A 26,982-nucleotide genomic window follows, 5' to 3' on the forward strand; every position below is an offset into this window, starting at 1 on the left:
GGTCGCTTGGACTGGGTTCAGTTGGGCTGGACTGGTTCAGTGGGGGTGGGCTGGTTGGGCTGGGCTGGGATCGCTCTCCTTTGGTTCACTTCACTGTTTGTTCTAAGGACAGGACCAGCAGCTCCCATCGCCTCGGCCCCACCTCCACCCCACCCAGCCTTGGCACACGCAGGACCTTCCTCCTTGGCTTTGGGGACACCATCCCCAGCCCCAGAGTGCCACATCAGCTTAACCAGGGGCTGCAGTGACCTGCAGGGCCTCTCCTCTGCCAGCTCCTCTCCCCACACCCCCGGGAGGTGCCCCGGGCCAGGAGCAGCCACTGGAGACGGGCAGTGAGCTGATCCCACCCCGAGCACCGTCTGCTGGGCCTTTGTGCTCGGGGGGATCCGCTCTCAGCCCTATTAATAGTTAATTCAAAGCCTTGCAACCGGAGCTGGGGTGAGCTCTGTGCGGGCTGTGCATTATGGATGGGAGCAGGGGGGGCTGGCAGAGCCCCTGCAGAGCCGAGGGGACACAGCCAGGGGTGTCCAGTCAAGGAGGGTCAGCTCTGCAGAGCCACAAACACGTGTCAGGCTCAGCGGGACAAGAAGAGTTCGTGGTAGGATTAAGTGGAACTCGTCTCCGTTACCTCAGCGAGCTCCTCCACTTTTCAAGGGTATTTCTCTCCGGGTGCCACTCTGGGTGAGCAGGAGTGATGTGGAGAGCAGCACCACCCTCCTGGCAGCACCTCTGAGCAGAGAGTCCGAGATCTCTGTTCTGCAGCTCCTGGGAGCCTCCTCAGCTCCGCTGGGTCCAGCTCCCTGCACTCCGGACCATGATTCCTCAGTGGAAGGAATTCTCCTCAAATCTTTTCCCCACTGTCCCCAGTTACCACTCAACTGTGCACATCCGAGGGAACAGAGGCAGGACATGTCAGTGTGGTCACAAAGAGCTCCCAGCCCAGAGCCCATCCCGAGGGTGCCAGAGCCTGTGTGATCCCTGAGCTCCTCCGTGCCCAACCCCAGAGCCCTGGAGCTGCCCAGGAGCAGAAGCCAAAGCGTTCCAGTGCACCAAACCTTCTTCCCTGGGAGGGTGGGGAGGCCCTGGCACAGGGTGCCCAGAGAAGCTGTGGCTGCCCCTGGATCCCTGGAAGTGTCCAAGGCCAGGCTGGAGCAACTTGGGATAGTGGAATGGGGTGGAACTGGATGAACTTTAAGGTCCCTTCCAACCCAAACCACTCTGGAATTCTACAAACCCACTTTGCCCATTAAGTGGATGTCTCCTTAAGCTGTACCTGAACTCTGCTTGTTTCAGGTGTGGATGCACCTCCCGATTTAGACCCTAAACTCCAAATCCCAGCAAGCACAAATTTAGTCCCAAAGGGACCAAATCCCTCCCTGGTTCACACTCCCAGCGCCCCTGAGTCATCCTGGCCCTGTGGCATTTATCCAGCCAGAACTGGGAAGCAGGAACAGAGCGTGGAATCCACGTCTCATGGCCCACCAGGGCAATCCTGCCCGTTTGCCTCATTCCCTCGGGGACACAGGGAAGTGGGGATGGGCCCGTTGCACCAGGCGAGCCCAAGCTGAGCTCCATCCCCTCGCTTCCATCAGACCTCGGGCTCAGAGCGATGGAATCGCGTGGAATGAGCTGCTATTCCCTGCCGGCCTCTTCCCACCCCGGAGCCCGTTTTGGTGGCCGGGCTGTGCGTGTGTCCCATCAGCGCCTGCACACCGAACACGGGGTTAAACACATCGCCCCGCTCCTCTCGCTCCGTCCCGACCCCCCCGAGCTCAGCCCCGGCTGCCCGGGAAGGAGGCGGGAGCGGGACCGGCCGGGAGCGGATCCGCGGAGCCCCCGCCCCGACGGGGCGGTCCCGGGGCCGCCCCCGCGCAGCCGCCGCTCGGCCCGGCGGGGCTGGGAGGGACCGGCAGCGGGGCCGGGAGCGGGACGGGCACCGGGAGCGGGGCTGGCACCGCCACCGGCACCGGGACCCCCCGTGCCGGGCTCATGCAGGGCTCGGCGCGGCGCCGGCCGTTCCCGGCGGCGGCCCCGGGCTCCCCCCCGCCCGCCGGGACGCTCTTCCCGGGCAGGTGAGACTGGGGACGGCGTTGGGAACGGGAAACCCCCCTCCTCCATCCCTGGGGTCCTCCCCCCGTGCGATCCCCCCGGGTCATCCCGCCCGGAGCCCCCCCAGGACGCCCCAGCGCCATCCAGCCCCATCCCGGATCCCACCGCCCCGGCAGGGATGCTGCGGGGGGTCCAGGGCATCCCGGGCATCCCGGAGGGTCGGCGTCCCCCAGCCTCGGGTAGGATTCCCCTATTCAGCCTTGCCCAGGGCATCCTGGCTTACCTGGGATGCCTCTTCCAGGGAGCCGCGGCATTCCCAGCTCCTCCAGGGCACAGCGGCTCATCCCGGGTACCACCATCCTCATCCTCCATCCACCGGCTTTCATGGAATCATCACGGAGTGGTGGTTTGGGTTGGAAGGGACCTTAAAGATCATCTCGTCCCACCCCCCTGCCGTGGGCAGGGACACCTTTCCCACTCTGGACCGTGGGCTCAGGTGGCACAAGCTCCAGGCTGATCCGGGTGGTGCCGTTCCGGTCTCGGCACCAGGAGAGCAATTCCACCTTTTCCCGTGGGGAGGTGACGGTCCAGAGGTGCTGGAGGGTCATTTCATGGAAGGACTTCAGCAGGGCTGGATGAGGCCTCGCTCTGCAGAGGCAGAGTGGGAGATGAAGGTGATAGTGCATCCCCAGCATCCCGGTGCTGGAATACCACCAGGAATCGCTGCATTGGGTGCCATGGGAGTTGGGATTTTGCTTTGTCATGGAAAAGTTAAAAATAGTTGCACTTCATTCAGCACTTTTCACCTTGATTTTTGTGCTGCTTCTCGGCCAGGAAGAGTCTTCCCACAGGGATGGGCTGGTGACAGTAACAGCTTTTTGCCTTCCTGTCCTGCCTCCTCCTCCTCCTCAGCTCTGTTATTCCATAAATCCCAAAGCCTGGTGATGCTCCGGCAGCCAGGGCAGCGCAGGATCTTTGAGCCCTGGGGTGCTCAAAGCCCCGTCCCACGGGCTCAGGCTGACCCTGTCCCTCTGTCCCTCCAGGCACGGGGCGGTGAAGGGCGAGGACACCTTCAAGACGTCCCCGTTCCACCTGGACCTGTGGTTCTACTTCACTCTGCAGAACTGGGTGCTGGACTTTGGGCGTCCCATCGCCATGGTGAGCCAGGGGGGCACAGGCCTCCACTTATTTTGGGGGGTGGGGTGGTCCCCGTGGGCTGTTTCCTGCTCCAGAGGGAGCTGTTCTGGGATGCACTGGTGTAACTGGGATCAAGGGTGTTGCTCCAGTCCTGGGGAAGGTCTCCTGTGAAACTTGTTCTGTGCCATCTCTCCCTCAACTTAATGTTTTCACAACAAAAGGGACCTGGGGAGGTTGTTCCATGTTATCTATCCCACAACTTAATGTTTTCACAACAAAAGGCACTGGGGAGGTTCCTGCTGCTCTTCCCATACCTTACCTGTATCTCTGGAGCTTGGAGCTCCTGCTCTCCAGCTGGAGCAGGACAGAAGTGGCCATTCCCCTCAAATGGAATTTTTTTATAGCTGCCACCTGGACGTGGCAGAGGGTTAAGGGAGATCCACTGCTGCAGGATTCCCAAATTCCTTCCTTGGCCCCACAACTTCAGGCAGTGATAGTGAACCCTCAGCTGTGCACTGAGCACTCACTTCCAGCTGGGCTTTTTGGGATGTTCACTCCAAGAAGAGCAGCCCAGCCTGGCTACTGACAGCTGCCTGAAGTCAAACTGACCATTAGAAACCAGCAGCATTCCCAAGATTTTCTCTCTCCCTGTCTTTCCCCCGGTGATGGGGCTGTGAGGAGATGCTGATGTGCTTCTTTTCCCCCCTGTCCTCAGATAATCCTTCCCCTGGAGTGGTTCCCTCTGAACAAACCGAGTGCTGGAGATTATTTCCACATGGCTTACAACGTTATCACACCATTTCTTCTGCTAAAGGTAACCCTGGGGGGGGGGCAGGTGTGAAACTTTCCTTGCCATTGTAAAAACAGGGCCAAAAAAATGCAGTTTTGTAAAGGTCGAGATTTTTTTAGGGTGGTTGGTTATTCCCAGATTCCCAAGCCTGCTGTAGGTTAAAGTTTGCCACTCCAGCAAGAATTTGTGATGGCACTTTTTAAAGTGCAAAGCAGTGACCACCTCAGTACACCTCAAATTCCTGCACAGACAAAGCAAATCACTTCCCCCGGGAATTCTGGTTCCAGGAGGAGTCAGAGCCCCTCTCCCCAGAGCATATTTTTAAGACAACATCCATCCTTGACTTAAAAGACCTTGTGAGACAGTTGGAACTACAGTACATTTTCTAAATTGCTCAGAGTTTAATTACACTTGCTCTTCAACATTAGAGTTGTGTCTTCAGCTGGAATTTATCTTGCTCCAGCTGCCAACCACTGGATCACAGAAACCATTTAAGAGGTTAAAGACTGTGGGGTCATTAGAAATCCTTTTATATTAAGCCAGAAGATACGAGAAAGCAATTATAAATATATTTTAACCTTCATTAGCTAGAAATTGAATTATGTCCTAAGATGTAAATTATTTTCTCTCTCTCTCTCTTGAGTCTGTCTGTGAAATTTTAAATGCTGGTTTGGCCAAAAAGGGGTATTGGGGAGTCTGTTCTTTGGATGTGAAAGCTCTGAGGCTCAGTGTGACCCCTCAGAGCTGACTTCTGCAGGCTGGGGGCTCAGCAGGTTAAAATTTGCTGTCTTGGACTTCCCTGGCAGCACAGAAAAATTCCACTTGTTATTCAAGGTGTGTTTCCTTTGCTGTGTGCCCTCCAAGGACGTGTCCCACCATCCTTTCCCATCCCACCAGAGCCCTCCTGGACCTTTCCCATCCCACCAGAGCCCTCCTGGACCTTGTGCTCTCCTTGTCCTCTGTGACTCCCGTGACGTTCGTGCAGCAGTTACAGGGAAAGGGAAAGTTAAGCCTCAAAATTAAATACAAATAAGGAGCTTTTCCCTGTTTGGGGAGGGCTGCAAAGCTGATTTGGCAGCGGGGAGAGGGAGGTGAAGGTGGCCTGGCTGATCCTGGGGTTGGGATGATGCTGCCCCACACTCGGTGTCTCCTCCGGAGCCTGAACCGCTCGAGCTGGGATTTGTCTTCCCGGGTGTTCCCTGCCCTGCAGGCTGAGTGTGGAGCTCCTTCCCCGAGCTCCTGCTCCCTGTTCCCAGCCAGGAGCTCGCCCCAGACTCCTGAGTCAGCCCCATGTGGCCTCCCCAGGCCTCGGGATGGGGCGGGGAGAGCTCAGCACTGCAACTGCTGCCCAAAAAGTTGCCCTGACCGGTTTTGCAGGGAATCAGATATTTCCAGATAAGGGGTTAAACACAGCTTATTCTGTAGAGGAAAATGCACAGGGAGGTGAGTCTGGTGAAAAAAAACAAACAGTTCAACAGGAGCCCTTGGAAAATGATCCTGTGGGGAGTTCTGAAGTCTCTCAGGCAGGGGAGGGAGGTGAGTGCTGAGCTGAGTGTGCTGGAGGCTCTCCCTGCCACTGGAGGGCACAGCCAGCCTTGGAGATCTGCTCCAGAGCCCGAGAAAACCTCTGCCTTTTTGCTTCTCGTTGCTCACCTTTGCTCATTTCTGGTGGAGAAACTGCTCCAGGTGCTGTGCCGGGAGCAGCAGAGCATGGAAAAGTCAGAGAGGGCAGAGCTGGGGTGTCCCTGCTGGTGTCTCCTCGCTGTCCAACACTCCCTGTGCTTTCAGCTCATCGAGAGGTCCCCCAAGACCCTGCCCAGGTCCATGATCTACGTGAGCATCATCATGTTTGTGATGGGGGCCAGCATCCACCTGGTCGGGGACTCGGTGAACCACCGCCTGATCTTCAGCGGGTACCAGCACCACCTGTCTGTCAGGGAGAACCCCATCATCAAGAACCTCAAGCCAGAGACACTGGTAAAGAGGATTCACAGTTATAGTTCATGGTTACTGCTAAAGAGGATGAGTTTTACAGAAGCACTCAGGAAATACGTGAACTGCCTGTTCTTGCTGAACGGCCCCGCTCCCCCTGCCCCTCTAAATCTCCCTCTGTGCTGTGTTGCAGATTGATTCCTTCGAGCTGCTCTACTACTATGATGAATATTTGGGTCATTCCATGTGGTGAGTGATTTGCAGCCGGGCTGGAGGCCCCAGAACATCACCCGAGGAAGGGCAGATCTGGGCAGATCAGAGCTTAATGTGGAAAAAAACCTGAAGCACAGCTGATGAAAGCTGGCTGGGGATAATGTTCTCATGGCCAGGGTGATTACAGGGGAGCTCACCCTTGGAAAATCCCGGTTTATCTCTGTCTCGGGGATATTTCTGGGATGTGGCAGTTGTTGGGCAGCTGCAGGGAACAGCTCATCCTTCCCCAGGATGTCCAGGTGGACAGACCACCCCCCCTTTGTGCTCCTCAGGGGTTTGACCCCCAAACACCCCAACTCAGAGACCCCAGGAAGGCCTGTCTGTCCCTTTGGCTGCTGCCAGATAATCCTGAGATGGCTCAGAGCAGAGGGAAATCTCTCCCCATCAGGCTTTCCTGGTTTATTTGCTGTTCCTCGAGTGCTGTGAAGCAAAACAATCCCATTCTTCTAAATAAAAAAAAAGGGCTCTGTGGGGTTATTGAAATCCTGGTGCACATCCTGCTTTCCTGCAGCTCAGCTTGGACAGGACACGAGGCTCTCAGAGCCTGGGAATGGAACAACTGGAATTGTTCAAGGAGCACTTGAGCCCAGGGTTTGCCCTAATCAGCAGAATTGGGCTTTTCCTGCCTGAGACTGGGAGTTCTCATTACCTGCAGGAGCACTGGGAACAATCAGGACACAAACAGCCCCTCACCAGCTGTGAGGGCTGTGGACACAGCAGGAATCCCAGAGCAAGAGATTCCACTTCTGCTCTTTCACCAAATTAACCCCCGGGCTCAGCCCAGGACCTGCCCACGTGCTTGGTTTGGATTTGGGAGGGGTTTAAACACTTCCCAGGGTCATCCCACTGATGGGAGTTGTTTCTCTTTGCAGGTACATCCCTTTTTTCCTGATCCTGTTCATATATTTCACGGGCTGCTTCACCCCTGTGGCAGAGGAGAGCAGGATGCCAGTGGCTGCCCTGCTCCTGGTGGGGCCCAGCAGCCTTTACTACTGGTAAGGGGCTTCTGGCCATGAGGGATGGGCAGGGATGAAGAGGGAATACCCCAGGGAATGCCCCAGGCAGAGTTCTCTGTTCCTCAGGGCAGCACTTGCTGCAGCTTCTGCTCTGCAGGGCTGGAAAATCAAATTAAGTCTCATTGAAATTCGCAGCCACTTCAGCCTCTGGATGTTGGGACAACTCCAGGGACACCCAGCAGGAATTCTGTCCATGCTTGGGGTGTTTCAGAGTTCCAGAAGGAACTGCTGCCTTCCCCCCCTCCAAGGTTTGCTGGGCCCTAAGACAGTTCCCTGAGGCTTTTGGGGTGGTCACCAGGTTCCTGCAGAGCATCCACGTGGTCCCAGCTCCCTGGTGGCTGGAGATGCTCTCACAGCTCCACCCAGAGCCCAGGGGATGCTCAGTCACAGCTTCCCCACCAGCCCTGGGGGGGTCCAAAGGGCCTTTTTGAGAGAGGCCTTATTTATTTCCCATTTTCATGAGCCTCCTCTTGCCCAGTGCTGTCCCTGGTGGCAGCCAAACAGCTTCTCACCCACCCCTGTTCCCTCTTGCCCTGCTGAGACTGGTTTTATCCAGCAAATTAATTCTTGACAGGCAAGATCACCCAGATGATTTGGTCAGTCCCCAGGTACCCTCCTGCACTTCCCTTCAGTGGGTCAGTGTGGATCTCTGTGGTTTGTGTGGGATTGAAGAGGCAGGAGTGCAATTCCTCCTTTCCTGCTGACCCCCAGGCACAGTCCAGGGGGATTTGGGGATAAATGAGCACAACAGCCACGGGTGGGAGCCAGAATCCAGCTTTGGTTCTGCCTTTGAGCATCCCAGACACAGAGAGCCCAGCACCTTTCCCTTCCCATACTGAGGGATAAAGGGAACAGGGATAAAGGGAACATTCCTTTATCCCTTCTCTTCCCAAAGCCCAGGTGTTAAATTACTGATGAGAGTCACGAAAACAAATCAGGCAGCAGGAGCAGCACAGCTTTGGGGGGATGTGGAGCAGGGAAAAGGGGAGATGCTCATCCCTAAGGCTGGAAGTGCTGCCCTCCCTCAGAGCTCCCTCCTGGCATCACTAACAGGAGTTTGACCTTTGCAGGTACCTGGTGACAGAGGGGCAGATCTTCATCCTCTACATTTTCACTTTCTTTGCCATGATGGCTTTAGTGATGCACCAAAAAAGGAAGGGACTTGTCCTGGACAGCAACGGGCTCTTCCTCTTCTACTCCTTCATCATCACCCTCCTCCTCATCGCTGGCTGGGTGGCCTGGCTGTGGAATGACAAAATTCTCAGGAAGAAGTACCCTGGAGTGATTTATATCCCTGAGCCCTGGGCCTTTTACACCCTGCACATGAACAACCTCCACGCAGCAAAGGAAAGTTTCTAAGTTTTGATATTTTGGAGCGATTTGAAAAGGGAAAAAAAAAGAATTCTAGTTTTTCTAACGTAGATTTAATGTATTTCCAATAAATTCCTGACCGACCTTGGCTGCAGGAGGTGCTGTGTGATAACTAGACCTGGCTGGGGAGGGGGTGTTCCCCCCCAAAAATAGGGGTACAGTGTAGCTCTTCAGAGGCAGAGTTGGGGTGTCTCCCTGTGTGCCCTCACAATTCCACAGCTCAGTTCCATGCTGGACTTATGGGACAGCACCAAAGCCCTCCTGTATCACAGCAGGGGCAACATCCCAGCCAGTGGTGAACCCCCCCAGCACCACTGTCACCCCACAGAACATCCCGGCCTGGGAGGGGGGTGGTTTGCCAGGAATCTCTTGGCACAGGGAGATAGATGAATGTGCTCCTCCCTCGCTGCTCCCAGAGGAGCAAACGTGCCAGGAAGGGGCTGAGCTGCCCTGCCTGGGATCTGCAGGTGGCTCTGCCTCTCCCAGGAGCCCTCCCGGGGTCAACCCTCACTTTGGAGCTCAGACCTGGGGCAGGAAGGGCCAATTCCCCACAAACGGCCCAAAAAACACCTCTGGCAGGGGGTGAAATCCAGTGCCAACCCCTCTCACGTGAGGTCTGTGCCAACAGCAGCTTCTGCTCCTGCCCAAAAGGGCCAATTCCCCACAAACAACCCAAAAGGAGCATTGGGGAGGGGGTGATCCCTGGACATCAGCAGCAGCAGCTCCAGCTCCCCCCTTCTCCAGCTGCATCCCTGGCTGGGTTCAGCTCTGTGCCATTTGTGTCAGAGCCCTGTGGGACACAATCCAAGTGGCAGGGGGAGGAAAAAAACCCCCAAGCTTCCAGCAAAACACAGAGAATAAAAACATTTGGTCAAAGCTGAGTGACTCACGTTCTTCCTGCGGCAGCTTGGGAGGGGAGAAGCTTCATCCCACCACATTCCAGGACCTTGGATGTGTCACTGTGACAGAGCAGGGTCCATGTTATGATGGTCACTAAATGTCTTGTCCTTGGGTCTGGATCTCCACCACAGCCTGGCAGCAGCTGCTTCACCCCCTGCTAGTTGTTAAATGCTGACAAATAAAAACTCAGGCAATAAAGAGCTTTTAAACCATCTCAAATATCCCTTCTTGGCCTGCTGAGCTTGAGGGGCACATCCAGACCCCCCGGGAGGGCACAGGGACATCACCAGGGGTGCCCACCTGAATTAGCCCCTGTCGTGCCCACACCCCTCCAGCCATGCCCTGCAGGGCTGCAAATCCCCCCCTCCCTTCCCCACCGAATTCCAGCAGGGCCGGATCTGTGTCCCAGCACCACCGTGTGCAGCTCTTGGAGGGGATCACACCCGACCAGCCCGAGCCCAAACGACTCCAAACCCCCCGAGCGGGGTCCTGAGCTCGGGGCAGGGTGGGCAGAGCCCTTTTCCCGGTGGAGCGGGAGCGGCGCTGGCAGCGGGATCCAGGCAGGGATCAGGTCTCGTAGCCATAGCAGCGGGTATTTATTACAGCCGGGCCGCCTCCACCCCGGGGCTGAGGGACTTTAGCCCTTCATCGAGGAGAAAAGTGGCAGCAGCCGCCTCCGAGCCCGACGGGCAGCGACGAACACCCGGATCGGCCCCAAAATCATGGTGAGTGCGGCATCCCAGCTCCTACAGATCGCTCCCCCTGTGCTCCCCCCGGCCAGATTTTAAAGCTGTTTGGGTTTTTTTTTTCCCCCCTCTCTTTTCCTTTCCTCTCCCCTTTCTCTCTCCAGGCAAAGTTTCTGTCCCAGGATCAGATCAATGGTACGTACGGTTCTGTTCTCCTCTGGGGTTTTAATGAGCAAGATCAGCTTCACAAATTAGGATGGATAGATATAAAAATGGCATTTCCCCCCAGAGTGTCTCGTGCTGGGCTTGTGCTCCCTCCCCTTGGCCTCCTCCCAGCTCTCCTGGGATCTGTTTGCTCTGAAAACAGGGAAATCCCCCCCCCAGGTTTTGTTTGGAGCCCCCCCAAAAGCACCCCCAGAGCCCAGGCTGGGTTGCACAGGGACCAGCAGAGAGTCACCAGCCACCTCCCACTCCTATAAACACGTCAGCCCTGGCCAAGCCATCAGGGGTCAGGGGATATTCCAGGTGCCCATCTGCAGCTCGGGAGGTTTGAGGTGTGATGGGAGCGAAGGAGGAGGAGGAATTGGGGGGTGCAGGGGGTACAAGTTCCCATTGTGAGGCGCTGGGGCTTCCCTGGGAAAGGGGAGCCCGGCCTGGGACTGGGTTTGCTCCGGGAACGGCGGAAGAAAAGCTGAAATAAGAGTATTATTGCAAATCTGTTAATCTGCGGGGCCCTGGGGCTCAGCAGCTCTGCAGGATTGGAGGGAGGAGGCCACGGCACCCAGGGGCACCCAGGGGCACCGAGGGGCCCTGGCACTCTGCACATCCCCCTGCAGGGAGGGCTGGGGGCACAGAGGGGGAGGGAGGGATGGCACCAAAACAGGCGGATTTTCCCCGGGCAGCACAACTTGCTGTCAGTGTCGAGCCTGATGAGGAGAAGGGGACGGGAGCAGCCTTATCTAGGTCAGCTCCAAGCCGGGCTTTGTCACTGGGAAACTGGGAAGCGCCGAGGTCGAGGGGGAAGGGGAGAGGACGAGGGGTGCGGGAGGGGGATGCTGCAGACCCGGCACCCTCCACCCCCCCCCCACCCCACCGCCCCATCCTCCTCCATCCCCCCCATCCTCCTCCACCGCTCCCTCGGCCTTCTCACCCCCCTCTCCCACCCCCAGGAAGGCAGAGGAAAACACTTTTTTTAAATAATATCCTCCAGGTTTGAAAGCCTGGCCCCACTTTTTCAGCCTCCCCTCGTTAGGCTGAAGGACCCCAATTATCCCCGGCGTTCCCCAGCCGGGGTTTTAATTGCCCTTGGCTCCTTCCCCCGCTGTCCATCACCCTCCCTGCAAGGAGACACCCCGGAGCCGACACAATATCCCTGTTGGAATCCTTCCAGCGCCATCCAGGCGGCGGGAGCGGCCCCGTCGCACGGGCGGCTCAATGTGATCTTACACGGCCTGACAGAGTTTTGGTTTTTAATTAGAGTTCAAGGAATGTTTTTCCCTGTATGACAAGAAACAAAAAGGGAAGATAAAGGCCTCGGACCTGCTGGCAGTGATGAGGTGCCTGGGAGCCAGCCCGACCCCGGGGGAGGTGCAGAGACACCTCCACCTGCACAGGATCGGTGAGCACGGGGCAGGGGCAGCAAAAACACCTGCATTAGGGTTGGAAAAATTCATTTTTTGGGGGGGTCAGGAGGCTGCCTGGAGCCCGGGAGTAACATCCACTCTCTGGTGAACCAGCACAACCGAGAGCAGTCACCAAACCCTGATTATTTTAGCACGTTGTGATGTGCTAAACGAACGTGATCCAGTCCACAGATTAAAACAGTGCCATTAAAACCCTCAAAACTTCCAGAACAATGGGAGACAAAGACATGGATGTGGACTTTGAGGCTGGGGAACTGTCCAGTCCAACCAGCAGAGCAGAAGAGCACAGAAAGGTATTTCTCTGCAGATATGGAGGGTTATGGTCTTTAAATCACAAAGACTGAAGAAGAATTATGAGATAAGGTGGGGTGGATTAAAAATTCTGCATGCAAGTTCAGAGCACGAGTTTAGCAAAGCTAGAAATGGGGGTTTAAGACAGGAGAAAGCCCTCAGTAGTGGCCCAACCTGATCCAGACCAGAGGCAGGCAAAAGGGAAGAGAAACGCCAGGAAGGGGAACTGGGGGGGATGAGGAGGGGAAAGCTGAATTCTGGATACACACCCCACAGAACTGAGCCACTCCTGGAGAATCTCTTCCTTTGGCAGACAGAAACGCAGAGCTGGATTTCTCCACCTTCCTGAACATCATGTACAGGCAGATGAAGCAGGAGGAGCCCGAGAGGGAAATCCTGACGGCGCTGGCCATGATCGACAGGCAGAGGAGAGGAGTCATCCCTGTGGCAGAGCTGAGGGCAAAGCTCACCAGGCTGGGGGAGAAGCTTTCTGAGGAGGAAGGTATTGAGACCTGGATCAGACCCTCCCCGTCCTCTCGTTCCCTGATTTTCCTCTGCAGACAAACCTGGGATGAGGAAGGGCCTGTGCCAGCAGGAGATGGGAAAGGGAAAAAAGTATAAACCCCCAAACCTGTCCAGTTTGTCAGAAATTTGCCTCCCAAGGGGCACAACAGGAAGGAATTGGAAGGTGAAGATGATCAAGACCTTCTTTGCCCTGGCACAGGTTGCCCAGAGAAGCTGTGGATGGACCCCTGGAAGTGTCCAAGGCCAGGCTGGATGGGTCTTGGAGCAGCCTGGAATACTGGAAGGTGTCCCTGCCCATGGCAGGGGGTGGAATGGGATGGGCTTTAAGGTCCCTTCCCACCCAAACCTTTCTGGGATTATTTTTTTTGCCCTACATGTTTTATGTACTTATTTAAACTCTTTAAACACATTCCCACACTAACACAGGCAAGGAGGGAGTTTTCTCTCCTGTACAGACCCCTTTAGGCTCCCTGAGGGGGTAAGAACTGTCCTGTCTGATGTTAAATAGAATTTAGATTTAACCAGAGCTGCTCAGTGCAGTCACCATCCCCAGCTTCACACCAACAAGGAATTTCTTCCAAGGGTTTTCTTCAATTTAACTGGACTAATAATTCCCAAAGCTATTTCCATGTGCAAACACTTCCAGAGCATTTTGAGGGCTGAACACACAGCCAGGACAGGGAGACATTAACCCTGATTAAAGGCATCCTGGAAGAACCTCTTTCTATGAAGATTTGGGGGGTGCAGGGGGATTTCCCATTCCTTTGGGATCTCACTTGTGCAGATCCTCATGCAGGAAGCGATGCTGCTTCTCCTCAAGAAATTCCCCCCTTGGCTTTTCCCCCTGAGCTCTGAGCTGCTGGAACTATTTGATACCAGGACAGACTCCATTTCATCAGCATCTGCCATTGCCCAGGAACTGCTGGCACAGCCCTTCCCTCTCCAGTGGCTCCAGAAAAGCCTTCACTCATTGGAATTAATGCCCTTGTACCAAACTCAGACATTTTTTCTTGTGTTGTTTTCAAACACTCTGGGAAGAATTCATTATTTTCTGAGTTTGTGTCCTCAGAAGGCTTTGAGGACAGGGTATTCTTTGAGCAGCAGGGTGTTCTTGTTGAAAGGGGGATTAGATCTCATGGAAAGGGAGTTGTTCCTCACCTTACAGGAACAACAGCCCCTCATTTATCCCACTGCACCCAAATCCTGCAGCAGCTTCCACTTACCCCTCAATTCACTGATACAAACAGACCTACAAACAGGTGATGCTGTTCAGAGACACCTTCCACAACTATTTACTGTAAAGCAGCTTTTTTCCTCCTAAATTCTTCCCCCTTCCCATGGTTTTCCCCCGAATTTCACAACTGGCAACTGCAAAATCATCGTGTGCTCCAGGATGAGCATTTGGGGTCTGGTTTAAACACCCACGGGTTGTTCAGCCTGAAGAAAAGTTCTGGTGCCCTCAGCCAAGTAGGTCACAGGTGAAAATGTCACCACTGACCTGCTCTCACCTGTTCTGGACTGGGAGGACACTGGAGCACTGCCCTGGACAGGCAATTCCAGGAAAAACGGGCAGGAGAGTATGGAGGACTTGTACTCAGCACATCCCATGTGTGATCCCAGTGTCTCCAGGGTCAACCAACGGCCTCCAAACACCCAGAGTTCCCTGCTAATGGAATATCAAAGGAAAAATGCAGGTGCACAACCCAGCAGCTCCTCTCCATCCTCTCTGCACCACATCCAGCTGTGATCCTGGAAAACAGGGACACGCTGGGGGCACTGGGAGGACAAAGCTCCCCTGGGCTGCACGAGATGCCTGACCCAGGAACTGAGCCCAGGAAAGCTGCTGGGATGCCCTGATGTTTGTTCTCAGGGGTGAAGGAAACAGGCCCAAGGGAATTCACCTCCTCTCCTGCCATCCCAAGGAAGTGGCATCCAATTCCCAGGAGCGGCGTCATCCAACGCTGCATTCCTGATGTACTTCTATTTCCCTGACATTGTTTGACAAGAAAAGTACCTTTTATGGTTTAGGCTGTACAGAAAAGAGTGTTTTAAGACAGGTATAATAAGTGCTGTCACTGCCAAGAGCTGGAATGAGAAGTGTCACCACTGCTGGTGACAACTCCCCTCCGAGTGTTTGCAGAGCCCCAGCTGGGAAGGTGTTCTCTGCCTTCAAACACTGAAGGCCTGTCAACATGAAGCAGAATCACACCAATCTACTTAAAAATGGGCAGGAAAAACCTGCATCCCCACGTAGTTTGGTCTGATTTGAACAGGGACAGGTTTGCAATTCAAGTTAAATCAACCAGGTCTTACCAAAAAGCTGATTTGGACAGAATTTGTGAGGTTTTCCCATGTGGAGCTCAAAGAGATGGACAGCTCTGCTCTGGAAAGTTAGACATGAAATTCAAAATCAGTGTTAAGAACACTAGTTTATCACCTGGCTGGCGCCTCGCTGATCCCAGAAATTATTATTTCTGATAAAAATCCCTGAAACCCCCAAATCCTGCCTTGCTGCTCTTCCTTTGGAAGATCACAACACCCCTAATAAATGCCACTCAAACTTGTCTCTTCCTTTTGCTCTTTTTCAGTTGATGACCTGCTGAAAGAAGCCAAAATTGGGCCAAATGGAACAATAAAATACGACGAATTTGTTCGCCTCATTTGCCTTCCCACGGTCGACTACTGAAATCCTACAGGAGGTTTGCTACAAGCAGGACCTGAAAGTTGTTTTTCACTTCAATTTTTCCTACTTGGACTTCTGGATCATTTGCCTTTAAAAAGCCTTGTTTTGCCTTTATAACAGTGCTTAAACTTACACAGGTTCCCACCTCATTTCTGGAGAAACGGTGTCACAAAATGTGAGTTATTTAAATTAAACCGAGCGTGACATTCCCCTCCTGCAACACGTGGTGTGCTTTAAAAAAATAATTCTTGGTTAAAAAAATGCATTTAAGCCCGGGGATTGTGGCAGAATTGATAAGCTGTGGTGAAGGTCTCCTGGTGCCCCAAGTCAACATCCCCATCACGTGCCCGGTGCCCGGATCTGTGCCCACATTCCGGGCTGGGTGCCAAGGACACGCTCCCAGAGACAGCCTGGCAGGGAAAACAGGGCCCAGCAAAGCTCAGCTTCTCTGCACCAGCAAAAACCTCCCCAGCTCTCTGACTTCAGACTGATTAAAACCGCTTGGACCCAGAGCAGTTCCTGCTGATCTTATTCCACCTCCATCTCAGCAGCCTTGGTAAGATCCATAAAGGGGTAGCTGGAATTTAGGAGAACATTCAGCAGGTTATCTCTGGAGCCAGCTGGAAAATGGCACAGAAATCAGCTTTGCACAGGCAGGGCACAAGCAGCAACCTGGAAAACCCTCTGGAAGAACCCACGTTCCTACGAGTCTGATGTGGCTTCTGCCTCCAGGAGCCTCTTCCTCTCCCTCCTCCCCTTTTTTAATCCTGAATCCCCTCACTCTTTGCTCTGTGAAATAATCACCAATTAAATCATGGCACAGCAGATCCAATGGATTAGGAAGGAATCCTTCCCTGGGAGGGTGGGCAGGCCCTGGCCCAGGTTGCCCAGAGAAGCTGTGGCTGCCCCTGGATCCCTGGAAGTGTCCAAGGCCAGGTTGGAGCAATCTGGGACAGTGGGAGGTGTCCCTGCCCATGGCAGGGGCTTGGAACGAGATGATCTTTTAGATCCCTTCCAATCCCACGCATTCCATGATTCATTTATCCCAGAAGACACAAAGGCCACTCAGGAAGATCACACAAAGCTGCAGCAGCATCACCCAGGGCACAACAGGCACAAACCTGGTTAGAAACTGAAAAAAACCCCAAAGAGCAAATCTCAACTTTCCAAATCAGTGTCTCTGTAAAGGTAAAATAGGGATTATCCTCATGGAATATTACATGGGGGGGGGGAAGCACAAGAGATTCCATGACATGCCAAGTGCTGTGCCAGAAAAGGAAGGAGATCCAGGATCTTCCAGTCCTGCAGGTAAGAAAAGCAGCAGGTTTTACCATTTGGTTTTGCCACCCCCCTGATCCAGATCCAGGTCCCTGTGGATGTCACAGCAGTTCCAGATCAACCCAGGAAGCTCAGACCTGGATCCTGATGCGTCCCAGCTCTGAGCAGGTCACACTCCAAGGGGAAAGGAACTTTGCTCCCTGGAAAACTGACACACCCCTTAGTTCTTAATGAGCTCTTCCTACTCTGTGGATAGAAAATAAAGCAGGAAAACCAAATTTCTCTAAATATTCACTTGAGCAACACCCCAGAAAAGCAGCACACAGTGGATGAGAGGTGAGATTCCCTGGAAAACCAAGAGCAGGTTAAATTGAGAGCAAAAGGTGGGAATTCCCTGGTAAGTCTGTTCCCACCACTCAGTTAATCCCAGTGTTGGGATAAACCCCCACGTACCTGACACTGCAGCTTTCCCACACCCTGGAGGTCATTCCCTGCCTCCAGAGCTCTCCAGAACTTTGCTCCACGAGCCCCAGGACACAGCAAACCCCTCACTGAGCATCAGCAGCTCATCACACCAGGAGTTCACTGAGAGCACTTGTTCCCAGTGGGCACCAACAGCCGAATTCCAACTGATCCAATCACTCCCCACAGCCCAGGACAGCGGAGAACAAATCCTTTCACACACACAGTGGAAAAGCCTGGATGTCACGGGGACTGGGCAGCTCCCAATCCCTCTGGATTACTCCAGAAGGCAGCTGTATCCCAACAGGCTGGGGGGGAAGAACATTCCCAAAGGAAAGCTGGCAAAGAGGAAAGCTGGCAAAGAGGAATCACACTCAGACACACTCAGGGAACAAAGCAGGGTTGGCAGAGCTTGGAGGGACAAGAGTGAGACACCCCAAGCCACAAACAACTAAAAGCAAAGCATTCCAGGTCCAAAAGAACCACAGGAATCACCCTCTGCCCCCTCCCTCCCTTTTCTCCCCCCCTCAGGAAACACAACATAACTGAATGCTTTTTATTACATCTAAAGATTTCTACAGAAACAGGTAACATTCAATAGGTAAACCAGGTTTTTTTTTTTTTTCCAATGCATATAATAAATATTTTCACTTGGTACTTTTATACAAACTGACATTGGTCTACTATACATTTTTAAAAGCCATTTACTGGTTTGGCATGCCAAAGTATGGAAACTAGGAGAAAAGTCTTAAGGCAATGAATGACAGGTTTAAATTCATGGAATTAATGGTAATTTTTAATATTCTGCTTATATACATTTTTTCCCTTTGTTAATTAAAACAATTAACAGCAGCACTTTCGGGGACCACCAGCAATTTTCCCTTGTTAGAAATCTAAGTTCTGTTAAAAAAAAAAAAAAAAAGAAAAGAAGTTACACTGATAAAACCAAAATCTCTTCTATTTAAAATGTGCTTAAAACCCTGAAATGTTAAACTGCAATAAAAATTAACTTTTCAAACGTTCTCCTCACAGTCCTCAGCTCTGCTTTGGGAGGCAGGTCCACCAAAGTCCAAGGAAAAGCCATCAGCCATCCCATCCTTGAAAGGGTTATGGAATCTTTGCCACAGAGAGAAGGGGGGAAGCCTGGGATTGCTGTTCCATCCCTAAGGAAGTGCTGGGAAGTTTTTAAGGGATAGTTTAGTGTGGGTTTTTCTAAAGGATGCAGGAGTGACTCAAAGCCACCCCGCTCCTCCAGGAGCCGTGTGTGCATGGACACACACGGAGCTCTGGGACACACATCCCACTCCTCTCAGGGAAGAATTTTGGGATAAGGGACCGCTATCCTAAGGATCACAGCAACTGCCACCTGCAGGGAACGGAGCAGGAGCACAAGCCAGGACTTGTGACCTAAAGGAGCCAAGTTCTGGAGTGAGGTTTGCGGGGAATGGTGGAGAACTCAGACTGAGACTTCTACCAAGCAACGTTCACCGTGGTCAGAGGCACAGAGAATTACCCAGCTCCAGGAACACCCGGGCACGACACAGGAATACTCACAAAGCACATGGATAATACCACAAAGGAGGACTGGAGACCGTTGCTGGCCCTTCTTTGCAGAGCACTGAGGTTAAAAATGCCAGCGGGGCACTGAGAGCCTTTCCCCCCGCGGGGGCACCGGCAGGAACTGGAAGACGCCGTCGGCCGACCTCACCTTCCCAAAACCAGGCATCAGTCACCTCATCCCGGGATACCACACACTCCCACGGGGCAGTTTGGATGCGATAACAAGATTTTAATACCAAAAAAGTGACACAAAGCTGCTCTTCGGGTCGTCTGTAACAACACAGTCAATGGAAACGTCGCCACGAGCGTCGGAAAAGCAGCCGCGGGCTCTCCCGGATTCCTGGTGTTCCAGAGCCTGGGACACGCTCCTGGAACAGCCCAGGGCAGCCACACTCCAGATTTACAAAGATCATAGCAAATATGCTCTGAAGTTACCAGGTTAGTATCCATGACTACAAGGTATGAGATATATTCCTAGTGTAGGTTTAATCACTTCAAAATCAGACTGTTTAAAAAATAAGTATTTCCCATTTTCTATCCTTTTATTTATTTTTTTTTAACTGACATTTAATAAATTATAAAATTGGTGTATGGTGAAATATATATATCAGCCAGATATGTATGAAATACACATGCATGGGAAAAACTATTTAACTCACTTTGAACTCACACACACGGATCTATAAATACATATATACACACACATATACATATAAACACAAACATTTTGTTTTGCAAAATTCAAGTCAACTATTTAGTGGCAGAGGGATGCTGTAAAAACACTAAAAACGATTTTGATGCCACATAATGTGAACCTTTCAAATAACCATACGACTGATCATACAGCAATACCTAATGCTACTTGGATTAAAGATTTTTTTTTCTTTTTTTTTCCTTTTTTTTTTTTTTTTTAAATCAATGCAAGATTTTCTGAGACGACTTCATAGGCAAAAGGTGGCCCTTGTCAATGCTCGAAGCGAAGAGCTGCAATCAACAGTTTTGGACATGAAAAATTCAGACAAGAATCTGCTAATTGTAGTATTCCTTAACTCTCTTTTCCTGATAAACTTGTTACCTGCACTTTCAACCAGTTATAAAAATATTTTTCACGCCAGAGGAAATATTAACTCTCTCTGACATGGACTTTGGGACACAAGAGAATCAACTTCCTTCCCTCCCCCTTTTCTCTGACTTTAAAGAATCTCCTGAAAAACTGCATTCCAGCTATTTACACATTTGTCACTCTTTAAGAAGAACAGATCAGCCCAAATGACCCATCAGTTCTAAAAAAAGATTTTTCCTATGTCATGCACAACGTTAAAAAAAAAAAAAAAAAAGAAACCAGGAAGTAAATATGGCTCCAAGTTCAACTGAAAAATCTGGGAAAGCAAAAACAATTCCAAGGCCAAAGAGAGAAAACTGAATTTCGAAAGCCACTTCCCTAAAAGACTTGGATAGGGAGTCCCTGGGATCCAGGTGGGTGGTTGCTTGGGTCGGGTTTTGGTTTCAGACTCACACTGAACACTGAATATTCATTGGGATGAGTGTGAACTCGGCAGCCCAAGAGCATGATCAGCTGCACAAACCATGCAAGAGTGTGCTGGGAGTTGGATTTTCTCCTTGTATTCAGTTGACAAGTTCACTTGGAAGCAGAAATTTTTGATCCACTGCAGCTAAAAGGAGGTTTTTCCAGAGGGAACAAGGCGGGCCCTGATTGCCAAGGCCGTTGCTACAGGCATGGCTAAGGGGAAAGCACAAACAGCTCCACAGATTTCAAACTGACACATGCTCAGTATTTTGCTGATTAAGATCTTAAAGTCATTGGAACAGGGTTTTATAGGAAGTTCTTAGAAAGAAAACCCTCCAGTCCAACGTGTTGACACGGGGATTTGGGGCTGGACTCCATAAAAATGTCCCAGAGAAGCAGAGCCAAGGAATTCCTCAGCCTGGGATTTTGTTGAGTCTGGCCCTCAGGAATAACTGAGCCATGGAAAATGCTGAGTTGGAAGGGACCCACGAGGATCATCGAGTCCAACTCCTGCTCCTGCACAGGACACCCCAAAACCCACCACGTGCCTGAGAGTGTTGTTTACACACTCCTTGAACAGGCCTGGAGCTGTGACCACACCTTGGGGAGGCTGTTCCAGTGCTCAACAACCTTCTCCTGGGATCCATCCTAACCCTCCCTGACTCAGCTTCCCTGCCTTTCCCTCAGGTCCTGTCACTGATGAACTTGCCACGTGCTTGATTGAAGTGTGGAATTCAATAAAGGGTCACACAGAGATGACAAAAAACTCCTAAAAAACCAAACCCACTCCTGAAAGGCTCTGTCCTGCAAACAGAAGGGAAGCAGAGCAGGGTCTACTCTGCTTTAAGCATAATAAAATCTGCACTGAACGTGGGATGGGGGAATTAAGATTCCACCACCGAAGGGAAATGTCTCCAAGAGGAGAAAAAACCCTCTCTCCCAAGCCTGAACTTTTAGAAGTTCAGCTCCTTTCCTGGTTATGTTACTGTGAGGAAAATAATGCCATTTGTGTCCAAACTAGAGGGGAAAAAAAGAAAAAGAAACTCACATGACAAATGCACAGGTGTAAAATCTTCAGCATCCATAAAAATGAACTGAAGCTCCTTGTTTTTGTTATTTTTTTTGTTGGTTTTTTTGTGTTTTTTTTTTCTTATTTTTACCAGTGAGGCCATCTTAGGTTTATATACAAAAGTAAAACTGAAAATATACTTTTGTTCTCTGTACACGTAAATTTTTTTTTTCCCCCTAAAAAAGGAAAAAAAAAAAAAAAAAAAAAAAAAAAAACGAAAACAAAACGAAATGAAAAAAAAAACAACCAAAATCAAAACAAAACTTTGTCTTATGTTTCTAACATAAAGTAAAAACCAAGCACAAAGATTTCCTCTGTCCAAAAAGGATCAGTCCAATGAGATAATGTCTGGTATGATACCAAAGATTGACGCCGTGTCCGTGCTGCTCCTACTTGCAACGGGATGCCCATGATTCTCTCGCAGGCTGTTGGAGGAAACAAGACTGCTGTTACTGCCACTATTGCTACCATTTGTGGCTGGCAGGGAACTGCTTCCTCCTGCATTGAGCTGATCGAGAAACATCTGGGATGAAGTGTAGGGGAAAAAACGGGAGTGTAAAAGTTCTTGATCATCGGACGCGGAAACCGCCGCGGCTGCGGCGGCAAGGAGGGAGGTGTTGTAATGCTGGGGGGAAAAACAACAAGTTAAACTTCAGACACAGGACAGGTTGGATTCAGAGCAGCACAAAGTGAAGGGGTTTGTTAAGCTAAGGCTCTGCTGGGTTCGGGGGTTCACGAGGTTTGCGGCGAGGGGGGCGACGCCGAGGAGTTTGAGCTCCGCGGCCCCGCGCGGCTGAAGCCAAGAGGGAGTGGCTGCAGAGTCCTAAAACTGGCTTCACAATCCTAAAACTGGCTGCAGAATCCTAAAACTGGCTGCAGAATTTCAAAATTGGTTGCAGAATCCTAAAACTGGCTTCAGAATCCTAAAACTGGCTTCAGAATCCTAAAACTGGCTTCAGAATCCTAAAACTGGCTTCAGAATCCTAAAACTGGCTTCAGAATCCTAAAACTGGCTTCAGAATCCTAAAACTGGCTTCACAATCCTAAAACTGGCTGCAGAATCCTAAAACTGGCTGCAGAATCCTAAAACTGGCTGCAGAATCCTAAAACTGGCTTCACAATCCTAAAACTGGCTGCAGAATTAAAACTGGCAGAATCCTAAAACTGGCTTCAGAATTTCAAAACTGGTTTCAGGATTTCAAAATTGGCTTCAGAATTTCAAAACTGGCTTCAGAATCCTAAAATTGGCTTCAAAATCCTAAAATTGGTTTCGGAATTTCAAAACTGGCTTCAGAATCCTAAAACTGGCTTCAGAATTTCAAAATTGGTTTCAGAATTTCAAAGTTGGCTTCAGAATTTCAAAACTGGCTTCAGAATCCTGAAATTGGCTTCAGAATTGCAAAACTGCCTTGAGAATTCCAAAAGGAATTGGAAATGCTGGTGTTGGTAAGAGCAAACACTGCCAAGGGAACAGGATTGGCCACACACCCAAACCAGGAAGGAAGGGGAAGCAGCAGCACTGTTTTACCTCTTAAAAAAAACTCCCTGGTGGCAAAATTCCCCAAAATTCGAAAAAAAAAATATTGTGCCATCCCCTCATCAACCCCAGCTGGGGAAACTCTGTGAAAAATGCATTTACAGCCAGTTTATTCCCATGGGATGGAGCCAAGGCTGTCCTAGGTTATTCTCTCTGGGGCAGCCCCTGAAAGGCAAGAGCTATCAGGAATCAGGTTTTAAATACAACTTTTCTGTGGGGCGATTTTGCTCTCAATGTTTCTTTCCACTGTGATGAAACATTCAGGCTGTTCAACCTTGCTCCCCAACATTTCTGCACTGGCACTGTCAGTGCAGCACTCCTTGTTTCAGAGTAATTCACTTACCTGTGTTTTAGTGAATATTCCTAAATCCAAATTCTAGAGTGCAGGCTCTGCTCTTAATTAAGATATGAAAGAATCCCTCTGTATTTAGTGCCATTTTCCTGCTTAGCACTGCAGGAAGGGCTGGTAAGACACCCCAGCCCCTTCTTTTCCTGGAGGAAAAGTGAGCCAGCAGGACTGTCCAGAGTGCCAGGGGTGGGACCTCAGGGCTGGAAAATGAAGGAGGTGCTGCTGCACCTTCAGCCCCAGCCCAAGGTCATCCCACAAGAAAAACTGGCTGCTGAGCTTAACCCAACTATTTGTTTTTTGTTGTGCCTCATCCTTCACCTGTGTTTAGGCAATGCTTGTGTTTGGTCACAGTTTGTGTGGATAAAAGAAAGCTGCAGCCTCCCTAATTTCACACCTACATCATAAATCTGCTCCTACACAGTCAGGCCAGCAAGTCCTGCCTTGGAAAAGAATGTTTGCCACAGGACTTGATTTGCCTTGACTTACCTGATTGTCTCCTGACAGGAAAGGGAAGAAATCTAAACCTGTGAAGAGATTAAAAAAAGAAAAATTAAGCTTCTCAAAATGAAAAAAGAAAAGCACCTCCTCATATCTTCACCATTTATTTTGAAATAAAACCAGCATAATATTGATGACACTTCAGATTTTTTTCACTACCAGAGATATTAACCTATTTTTGTTTTTCTTTTACAATAGTTACTATTGCTTGGAGAGCTGTATTTAGAGGTGCAGAGCCAGAAGCTCACCTTGCAAGTCATAAGGCATTGGTGTCATATGGAATGGATGCCTGTAGTCTTGGATAAGTGATGTGTTGATGTAGCTGGTGTCAACAGCAGGAAGGCTTGGTGTTCTTGACACAGGAGATGCTTGATGGGGTAAATTCAAAATGCTGCAGGAAACAAAAGCTTGTTACAAACATAGAATAGTCTTGGCTTTCTTGTTGTCCCATGCAGGGTATGTTTATTTTCAAATTTAGCTCCTAATTCAAATTTAAATTTCAATTTTCCCAATTTAACTCAATGATCCAAAATGCATCAAGAACTTTGTGAAAGATGTGCAACTGTTAAATGTCAAAGCTTCACAAATGCCCCTCGATGGATCTTGTAGGGAACTGGAAGAAACATGAGCAACACATGTTCCCCAGGCTTTCCCACAGGAAAACCCTTTATCAGCAGGGTTCATTCAGTCCAAGACACGTGAAATTCAGCAAAATTAAAAGGAAAGTTCAGTCTCAAAGAGCAGAAACTGAGGACTCTCCCTGTAAATGATACTGCAATTTCTGCTCTAAATATGTTATTGATACTCCCAAGCCAGGACCAGACAATCCCAAAGGAATCCTGAACCCCAACCCCCCCAGGAATCAGTGGAACAACACAACACTGATACCCTACAAGGTAATCAGCAAATGAGGACAGAAAAAAAAAAGGTCTTGAGGAGTTTTAAGTGGTCACTGAGTCACTCCCATTCCTGGGGGAGGAATCACTCCAACAACAGGATCCCTCTGGTTTAGGCCTGGTTTTGATCCCTGGATATTTATGTAAACCAGGAGCTATTTCCAGCCTGGCTGCTCAGGTGGGACGAGGTTGTGGCAAACCCCAAACCCTCCCACACCACACCCTGCTTCTCCTTGCTCTCTCCAAAGGTGCTGCTTTTCCAGTTCCCTAGGGAAGAAAAGCACTCCCAGACTTGCAAAGAACAGGCTTGGAAGCCACAATTTTTTGCACCATTTTACGCCATTTTCACAACTATAACTGAAATATTTCATTGTGTTGCACACTTAACAACTCAAAGCTGTGATTCCCATCTTAGGCCTTGTGAGCTGAGAGCAAACCCACGTGCTCTAAGCTACTACATGAGGATACAACCCAAATACAGAACTTTCCAGATGTAATTTATTTTGAAGTTTATGACTTCTGTCCATCATGAGCATATTCTCTCTGCACTGGCCTATTTTATCCTCACCCCTTATTATTTAATGGTGATGCTGGAGATATGGAAGGACAGCTCCTCTTGGCAGATGGTTCCTCCTCCTCCTCGTCTGACGAGCTGTCGATGGTCAAATCGATCACTTCCACTTTCTTATTTTTATTTGACTGTTGGTGAGAAGACACCTGATGTTCCAAGGAAGAGCTTATGCATCCTATACAAAGTAAGTCAACAGGAAAAGCTGCAGCTTAAACCAACACTACAATCAGAACATCACAGTTTATTATAAAGCTGTAACTCAAGACGACAAAATTACACAACGTTGGTTAACTTAAAAGCCCCAAACTGGTATTACTCAAGTACTTGTTGTCACAAATGATCATTAAAGCTACAAATATACATCTAAAAATGAGCATTTTGAGAGCTTAAAGGACCATCAATACTCAAGGGTTCCCACTGTAGGAACTTCAGTCCACACCCCCCAGACCGTGACTTACCATCCACGCCGTTGTAAGATGCTGTAACTTCCTGCACCTCCTTCTTGGATCTCATGGGAGCCCAGGATCCATCCTCCTTAAACTGAATTTCATCACAATCTGTACAAAACTTCAGGATTTCCATGAACAACCTGGCCACCAAAAACATTTGATATCAGTCCTCCAGAAGAGCTCGGTTCCTTTTTTCTCCTCCAACACCTTTATTAGTCAATGCAAGTCTGAATCAGGGTTAAAACAAAAGCTTTCATTGCTCTGCCTTTCTCTCATCTGCTTCCTTGACAAAAAGGAACCATGGGAAAAATTCCAATATTATTTAAGAGGAAAATGTGCACATGTATTTCAAAGTACTGGGGTTCTGTTTCTCTCAGGGTTTTAGTTTTGCTTCTGATGTTTTTGTTTGTTTGTTTTGGTATTTTTTTCTGTTTGTTTTTTTTTTTTGAGTCAAACATTCTGAGGTATCCTCAGAAGCCTCAACTTGTTCTCTTCCTTTATCACACTTTGGAAAGAAGATTCTTCTCTAAGAAATTCAAATGCAAACCCAAGAATACACACCTGGCACAGACCAAGCCTAGATTTCTTTATTTTTTTGATGTTTTGCAAGGAGGCAGTACCAGGGAATCAATCTCTGTGTCACTTTGTATAGATGGCAACTCCCCAAGTGTGAAATTGTACATGGAATTGTACATGGATTTGGAGGGCTGGCAGGATTTATTTGCTCTAACGTGTCTGCTATTAAAAAATACCAGCTTTGTGCAGTTGCTCCATTAAAAGAATATACAACATGTGCTGTTTTCACCCAGGAATTCAGCACTACAGACCACGGGGAAAAAAGGGTCATTTTAGGCAGGACAGCTCAAAAATTTCCCCAGGATTGGAAGGAATACCTTTCATTATTATTAAATTTAATAGTTTGATGAGCACAGTTCTTCCAGAACGTTGAATGAAGAGGTATTTGGTCATTAATTCTTCACCAACAGCAGGGAAATTAAATAATATGATGAGTGAAAACAAGTCCCAGCCAGATCACCAGGAATTCAGAGCCCTGGACGTGGACAAGGAGCAGAGGGTGTGAGGCACACCCTTGATCTGGCTTCAAGCTTTACTTACCCATCAATAATGAGATGTTCATAGGGAGCCTTCTTGTCACAGACAGGGCAAACCCAGGTTGGTTTCTTCTCGTTCATCTGAATATAGAGAGTGGCATCAAAGCACTGCAGGTGGGAACAGGTCAGGGCCCTGCAGGGGATGGTCAGACGCATCTTACCAAGCTGGAAGAGGAAAAAAAACCAACAAGAAAACAAGATTAAAACAAGATTGTGTTATTTTAGTATTAAATTAACCATCAAGGGTTTCCTGTCTGAAAAGGGACAGGTTGAGTTTTACTCCGGAAAACTCGCACAGATCTGAGGTTTGATCAAAATACGTGGCACATCCACTGCTGCCTCATTCCTGTAGGTTTGAAATGGCATCAAAGTGAATA

The 26,982-nt window shown here is 50.1% G+C and overlaps 3 protein-coding genes and 1 long non-coding RNA gene across 5 annotated transcripts in view; 2 read left to right on the forward strand and 2 right to left on the reverse strand.

Annotated features, from left to right (window-relative positions):
* Nucleotides 1-1,928: 1,928 nt before the first annotated feature.
* On the forward strand, nucleotides 1,929-8,658 carry CLN6 (CLN6 transmembrane ER protein). Its single transcript, XM_027714717.2, has 7 exons — nucleotides 1,929-2,072; nucleotides 3,093-3,207; nucleotides 3,902-4,000; nucleotides 5,765-5,953; nucleotides 6,102-6,157; nucleotides 7,054-7,176; nucleotides 8,268-8,658. Exons 1-7 carry the CDS (start codon nucleotides 1,990-1,992, stop codon nucleotides 8,554-8,556), a joined length of 954 nt encoding a protein of 317 aa, XP_027570518.1. The 5' UTR covers nucleotides 1,929-1,989; the 3' UTR covers nucleotides 8,557-8,658.
* LOC120324803 lies at nucleotides 4,356-10,440 on the reverse strand. 2 transcript variants are annotated; one of them, XR_005566406.1, is made up of 3 exons: nucleotides 10,358-10,440; nucleotides 9,459-9,639; nucleotides 4,356-8,439 (listed from the first exon to the last, which is right to left on the reverse strand). It is a non-coding gene; the product is annotated as an uncharacterized LOC120324803 (long non-coding RNA). The 2 variants fall into 2 exon arrangements; XR_005566405.1 differs by lacking the exon at nucleotides 10,358-10,440 and having other exon boundaries at nucleotides 9,459-9,718.
* CALML4 (calmodulin like 4) lies at nucleotides 9,938-15,516 on the forward strand. The gene is made up of 5 exons (XM_027714712.2): nucleotides 9,938-10,193; nucleotides 10,319-10,349; nucleotides 11,632-11,772; nucleotides 12,402-12,590; nucleotides 15,202-15,516. Exons 1-5 carry the CDS (start codon nucleotides 10,191-10,193, stop codon nucleotides 15,297-15,299), a joined length of 462 nt encoding a protein of 153 aa, XP_027570513.1. The 5' UTR covers nucleotides 9,938-10,190; the 3' UTR covers nucleotides 15,300-15,516.
* A 5,931-nt stretch (nucleotides 15,517-21,447) lies between these two features.
* The window catches only part of PIAS1 (protein inhibitor of activated STAT 1), a 54,380-nt gene continuing 48,845 nt past the window's right edge, over nucleotides 21,448-26,982 (reverse strand). Inside the window, 6 exon segments of the mRNA XM_027714710.2 lie at nucleotides 21,448-21,818; nucleotides 23,566-23,603; nucleotides 23,826-23,968; nucleotides 25,042-25,219; nucleotides 25,503-25,633; nucleotides 26,610-26,770. Of these exon segments, the coding sequence (XP_027570511.2) occupies nucleotides 21,522-21,818; nucleotides 23,566-23,603; nucleotides 23,826-23,968; nucleotides 25,042-25,219; nucleotides 25,503-25,633; nucleotides 26,610-26,770 (948 nt within the window). The 3' untranslated portion in view covers nucleotides 21,448-21,521.

This window comes from Pipra filicauda, unplaced genomic scaffold, assembly GCF_003945595.2.
Source record: "Pipra filicauda isolate LSUMZ 115617 unplaced genomic scaffold, ASM394559v2 scaffold70_size2993248_pilon, whole genome shotgun sequence".
Lineage (NCBI taxonomy): Eukaryota > Metazoa > Chordata > Aves > Passeriformes > Pipridae > Pipra > Pipra filicauda.